The sequence below is a fragment of the Labrus mixtus genome, chromosome 5, assembly GCF_963584025.1.
Source record: "Labrus mixtus chromosome 5, fLabMix1.1, whole genome shotgun sequence".
Lineage (NCBI taxonomy): Eukaryota > Metazoa > Chordata > Actinopteri > Labriformes > Labridae > Labrus > Labrus mixtus.
Window position 1 is genome coordinate 17690604 of NC_083616.1, and position 6434 is coordinate 17697037.

At 42.2% G+C, this 6434-nt stretch overlaps 1 protein-coding gene across 1 annotated transcript; it reads right to left on the minus strand.

The window, feature by feature from the left end:
* Nucleotides 1–1323: 1323 nt before the first annotated feature.
* dmrt3a (doublesex and mab-3 related transcription factor 3a) lies at nucleotides 1324–4764 on the minus strand. Its single transcript, XM_061038283.1, has 2 exons — nucleotides 4144–4764; nucleotides 1324–2633 (listed from the first exon to the last, which is right to left on the minus strand). The coding sequence occupies exons 1-2, from the start codon at nucleotides 4541–4543 to the stop codon at nucleotides 1621–1623; spliced, it is 1413 nt and encodes a 470-aa protein (XP_060894266.1). The 5' UTR covers nucleotides 4544–4764; the 3' UTR covers nucleotides 1324–1620.
* Between the last annotated feature and the right edge of the window lie 1670 nt (nucleotides 4765–6434).

Here is a 6434-nt window from a genome sequence, read left to right on the forward strand (position 1 = left end):
TGGTTTATACACACACACAAAAATTAAACTTTGAAGTGGGCTGACAAACTGAAAAAATGTTCTTCAGTGAGGCAAATACTGGAATTCAAGTGAATTCAATGAAGTCAACTTTGGTAAATTTAATGATCCCGCTTTGACTGTGTTTTTGTTTGTTGTTTTACTTGTTTGTGTGTGTGTGTGTGTGTGTGTGTGTGTGTGTATGGGGGGGGGGGGTTACAGAATAACTATTCTTGATTTTTAGCAGACTAAAAATGTGAGACAAATACATTGTGGCATCAGATCTTAAGCGAGATCCACTAGATTGCAGACATTTCTGCACTTTATTTATGTGTTTTTTCTAAGGAGTCTGTATCATCTATTTAATATCACCAAGGATTTCCTCTGTTTAACTAATTAATCTCCAAACATCAATGGTGGAAAGTGTAACATTCAGTCAGCTTTACAGGTTACTATTCGTCCTATACTAGTCCTGTCTGGTGAGATTTATTTTAACCATGTTTTGTCTCAATCCGGTGATTTTAAATATTAATAATAAATGAAAGGATATTTTACTTCTTTCTAGTACTGGATATGAAATGTTTTAAAATCCAGAATTTAAAACTGCTGGGTCTACATTATTTGTCAAAGAGGTAAAACAAAAGGCTTTTCTTCTGACCTTATAACACTGGACTTTTTAAGGTTATGTGGTTTTCTCAAGTTAGCAATGCCAAAATCATGTGCTGATATTATGGACAAAAATGCATTTACAAGATTGAACTACAAAATAGAATAGAAAATACATTAAATTAATTCAGCCTTAACTGGAAACTTCTACAGCAGTAAAATGCACCTCAACATTTTAGCAAACATTAATGCTGTATATATTTATATATCATGCTGTACAAATGTTACTTTACATTTTGATGATAATACTTTCATTCTTTAAATTAATATGATATTACAGTGTGGTATTGGTACTTTCACTATTGTTAATGCAGCAGCCCAATATATATTCTATGTAAAATTGTTGGTAAAGACACAAGATTTGAAATACAGGTCTTTTTTTAAACATTTCTTGGGATTTAAACACATGGTAGAAACTTGTATTGCCTTTGTGGTTTGGTGATATTAAACAGTTAGAATGTTCAGATCACAGTTTAATGTTTTATCGCCTACATGTACTGGGTCACAACTGGCACATTAAAAACATTATTTTGTAATGGACATACTCACTTACTGGCAAAAAAAACAACTAGGTACTAAAGATCTAAATATAATTAGATTCATATTAAAATTCTGTAGTGATAGCGATGTCCATGTGTAGACTAAAGACATCAGTCTGAGTGTTTTTGGAAACTTTGGGATTTATTTGGCATACTCTTCATGCATTTATGATCACAGTATTCACAGTTAACATGCAAAAAGATGACAGATTTTCAAAACAAGGCGAGTCCTCTACATTCATCAGTTTTGATTTGGAGTCAGGTGACATCTTGACAGCTTGATGTTAGGAGGATTAACATCAGCGGATCGGAGGGTGATTGATTGACATAATTCAAACAAGACACCGACAAAAACATACACACCGGAGGTCCTTTCACAATAACACATTTTTTGGTGTCCCCTGTAGTCCGTTAGGCTCTAGGTCGAGGAGTTAAGGATGCGTGAGTCTGCGGAGTCAGAGCGCTCTTCGTACTCCTCCTCAGGGGAGTAGAGACCGGGTTTGGGTCCCAGCGTGCAGTTCTCTTCCTGGATGCTGATCCGCGGCTCATCTGAAGCTCTGGAGGAGAGCAAGGGGGAGCTGCGAAACACAGACCCCGCAGGGCCTGATACGGGCCCTGCGGGGGAGAAGGGAGACACGTACTGAGCGGCAGAGCGAAGCTGGTACTGCTGTTGCAGCGCCATGGTGTTCCACAGGGTCACGTCGTTGTGCATGAACGGGCTGGCCTGGCTGCGCGTGAGAGAGTTGCGCAGCATGAGCGGATAGCGCGTGGTCTGCGGGAAGGATGCGTGCTGCAGCGGGACACCGAGCGGGCCCGATGCGGAGTCGGATGTGAATCGGAGGGATTCGGGGACCCGAAAAGCAGAGCCCACAGACCACTTAGCGGAAGAGGACACCGGGTGGTAGGAGCCCAGCGCGTGCTCGAACAGGTGTCCGTTTGAAGGCAGAACGACCGCATCCGCGTGCGGGTCTGTGTGCGAGTGCACGCTCCCGTCAGGACTCCGGCTGGACAGAAGCACCTCGATGGCCCCCACCAGGTCCCCCCCGCAGCCCCTGAGGATGAGCTCCAGCACGGGAGGCTTGTGCGCGGGGAAGATCTTCTTGAGGACCTCCAGAGGGGGCCTGTTAGCTCGGAGGCTGAAGGGGAGGTTGATGGACCCCGCGAGGCCCTCGATGAGAACGCTCTGCTCCGAGGGGCTGACGGGAAACTTCTGAGGACTCACGGTTTTTGCTTCTTTCTCGGTGCTGCCGGGTTTGGGGACGCTGTAGCGGCTCTCCTCGGGGAGGGAGGGAGGCTCCGGCGGCTCAGGGGTGTAACAGGAGTTTGGTTTGGAGCCTTCAGGGGAACTCACCGGGTCCTGCTCCTTCTCACTGGAGCTGCTGCCTCCGTTTTCACCTCCTGACACCTCATCAGGAGCGTCCTCTGCAGGATCTGCAAAACCAGAAACAAACAGTCACAGACAAGTTTGAACATGAGACACAAAAACAAACATTAAGCTGCAAGAAACGTGCACGTATCTGCCAGACACACTTATCTGGGCTACTCGTTATCTTAATGCAACTCCTCTATTCCTCTTCAAGGGAAAAGACACACACTATTAATCTCTTGTCAACTTGTCTCCAACACAAAGATGAACGTGTATTTCTTTGATTCTCTTCCCTGCAGAGCTGTTAACACAAAGTGCTGACTGCGTCTGTGTGTCAGCCAGTGAAGGATCTTCCGTCGATGCCTTTTGACCACATTGTGTAAACAGATCGCTCGTTGCTCGGTAACTTTTCATCTCAAGTTGACCTCGTTCAGAGAAATATGGCGATTACATCCGAGCTTGCTGACCGCGCTGATGACGCTGTTCTTTTAAGCTCTCAGCTGCACGTGAGGCTGATTCGTGGTCAGCTGATCGGTCCTCCTTGTGTCAAAATGTTTGTCTCAGAAACAAACTTAAGTGGAGTCAGAAAGAGCAGAATCTGCTTTATTCTGTACGAATAAAAAAAAACTACAACTCTGCTATGACGCTGAAGATAAAGGGAAAAAGTGTTTATTTTGTTTGTTCATTTTTGCACCAATTTGATATTTGGGTTAGGCCTAAGACAGAAACTGAAAAAGAGGGTCGTCAGCCTTAAAATTACCACGTTTTTACATTTTACGAAATAGTTCACAGAATTTAACCAATTGTTTGACAATTTTGAGGAATCAGACGTCATGCATTATAGCTACAGGCTAAATAAAGGCAAAGTTCCACAAAAAAAAAGAAACAGAGACCTACACATATTAGTAGAACAAATGTGTCATTCATTTAAAAGGCCCAACTTGTTTTATAGGTGTGGAGTTTTAAATATCTTTGATTTACAAAAAAAAATGCTAGAGACACAAAATGGGCATAACACGTTCTCGTTTCTGCTTTGCCACACAAACAAGCACACATCAACAATATTTACTATGCAATGACCTACCTTTAAAATAAATAAATAAATCCGTTAGCCTATATTTATTTAAATTATCTTGTGCTGCTGTCACAAACTATTTTCGTTTTATGTCGCATGGTTTAAAAATGTTGAATAAAAACAAGATATAAGTAAAAGTTCAACAATAAACGTTGCATTCTTTAGTTATTTCTGTGAAATTCTACCTAAAAATATAGGCTACATTAAATAGCCTACAGCCTCGATAAACACCTCAATCAGAGGTTTTATTAGGGATTGCAAAGACGTTTCTATGTTGTCATTTCAAATATTTTTAATATGCAAGTGCGTTTATCAGTTATCCAGTCAAATAATTGTGCGTCACTTGTGATTTCATTTTGTTCGTTTAAAGTAATAACTTAGCCTATTAAAGTTGCTTTCATTTATTTTGGGTAAATTTTTTTATCTCCTATAAGAACATCCTTCCATAAGCCTACTTGGCATGATTTTGTAATTGCCGCTCCGTCACGCGCTTCTCTTACCTGTGCATGTTTGTGCTCCGGCCTGAACCGGCTCCGTGCTGCTCCACCTCAGCTCCAGCTCCTCCGTCCTTGACGATGCTCCCTGGTTCCCCTCCCCGGTTCCGGACATACCGATGCCGGGCAGCACTCTGAGAGATTCCGGGATGAGGCTCTCCAGGCTCTCGTTGGCTTGCTGCCTGCGTAGCGCCACCTGCGCCGCCATCACGCGCTGCCGCTCGATGATGAGGATGCACTTCTCGCACGTGCAGTCCTTGAAGCGGCAGTAGCGTTTGTGACCTTTGAGCCACGAGAGCACGCCGTGGTTCCGGCACCGCGCGCACTTGGGGGTCCTCTGCAGCGGGGCCCGGGGCTGGGACACCGGAGCCCCCATGTACAGGTAGGGCGACCCGTAGCCGTTCATTGGGTCAGACTCGTGGTGTTTTCCTAGGCGCACGAGAGCATCTGCAGGGTCGCGAGGCAAGGCGGGAGTTATGTTGTCGTGGAGATTGAGCAGGATGGAGCTGATCTGCCCCACTCATGAAACGATGAAGAGAAGAAGAGGAGTGGGCTTGTCGAGGAGGATCCACCTTTCCTCCAGCTGACAGCACAGATACGCATCAGGCTGTCACGCACTTATGGAGACGAGTAACCAAACGATGTCAATCACGTCTACGCGCCTGCAGGCTGCAAAAAAATGTCCACGAGGGACAAAATAAATCTAACAGTGGGGATCAGATAATCCCTCCTGTTTCCCTGTGAGGCTGTAACACTTGTGCCAGGGTTCAAGAAGACTATTATTAGTTTAAAGATAGTAATGTTGAGAATATAAAAGAAACATTGCAGCTTTATCAACACTTTTTCAATTATGTTTCAAGAAAAGGCAAAACTGCAGAACAGGCTGTAATATGAATTTGACTTGTCTTTTATGTTGACCAGTTTAAATTGTTACATTTCCACATCTAAAAAAAACATGAAATATTTACTGAAAATAGTATTATAAAAGCCTAAACGATGTGTTAACCCAAAGTCTGAGTTCAAACCCGACTGTCATCTCAATAATGAAATAATCTGGAAAATCTAGTCGTCAAAACTGTCCTAGGACAATATATTGTTCAGTAAATAAATATACAAGCTAAACGTAAGAGTTTGTGTGGTTTGTACTCTAGTAGGCATATTTTTATCTATTTTATCAAGCCACTCGGGGAAAAATGTGCTTTCAGCAATCATAAAAAGCTGTTAAAGTTGAGCATTATCCAAATTCAACTGAATCAAATTTGAGATCACAGCTTTGTCAATAAAGACTTATGTACAGTAGGTGGAAAATCAAGTCCCTGCATGAAAATACAACTGTTTATCAGTACATTAAAAGGCCAAATGCATGGCTTCCATGTTTTCATAAATCTGTATTTATTTAAACTGACATGAATCAAAAGGAACTTCTAAGTCAAACTGTTTCACTCAAGTAATGACTCAGCTGCCAAAACTCTGGTCCCTTAAGGAATATAAATAAACCATGTATCCTCAAAAAATGTCAACTTTCAGGAAATAACACAAGTATTAAAAGATATGTTTTAATTAGCTAGGATTTCAGTTCCCTTTCCTCTCCCTGTTCAACTGCAGGCCCTCCATTATCAGACTCAAGTCATACAAAACACTCTCAGCTTCTAGCACCTTTAACACAATCGTACATAACTTAGATGATTAGCTCTCTACATGTATAAAAGCCCTTTGGGAACTATGTCAAGACGCTGATATGTCCCTTCTGCTGGACTAATAGAGGGCATTGAAACATAACACCGGACAAAGCCAGGGCCCATTTCTGAACGTAAAAAAAGGTTTATTCAAGCAAATAATGGGATCGGAGGCTACGTGGCTTACAGAGAATAAGAGCATGGTAAACTTCCCCACATGAAGCCCGTCTCCAGGGCTATTAAGCTTTTAATTGGAAAATAGCAGAGGAAATTTCAAGGTGACTAGAGTGGCTCTGCAGTTTGTGCCGGCCGAGTAGATTTGTGAGAGTGGGAGGCGGCGAGTGAACGCCTACACCACAACGCATAATAAATTTATTCATGTTGTTCGTTGATAAAGAGTAAAACACAAATCGGAATAAAAGTTTATACTGCAGGATGGACTGGTATTTACATAACGGCTGATGTCTTTTTCTTTACTCTGATGCTCTGCTAAGAAAAGCAATGTAAATCATTTATGCTCAGGTCCCCTGTGCATTTCATAGAAAACACCAAATAGATTTTAATTTACAAGAAATGCATGATCTGTATTAATAAGTGATAGGCTACTGTATGTTAAAAAAT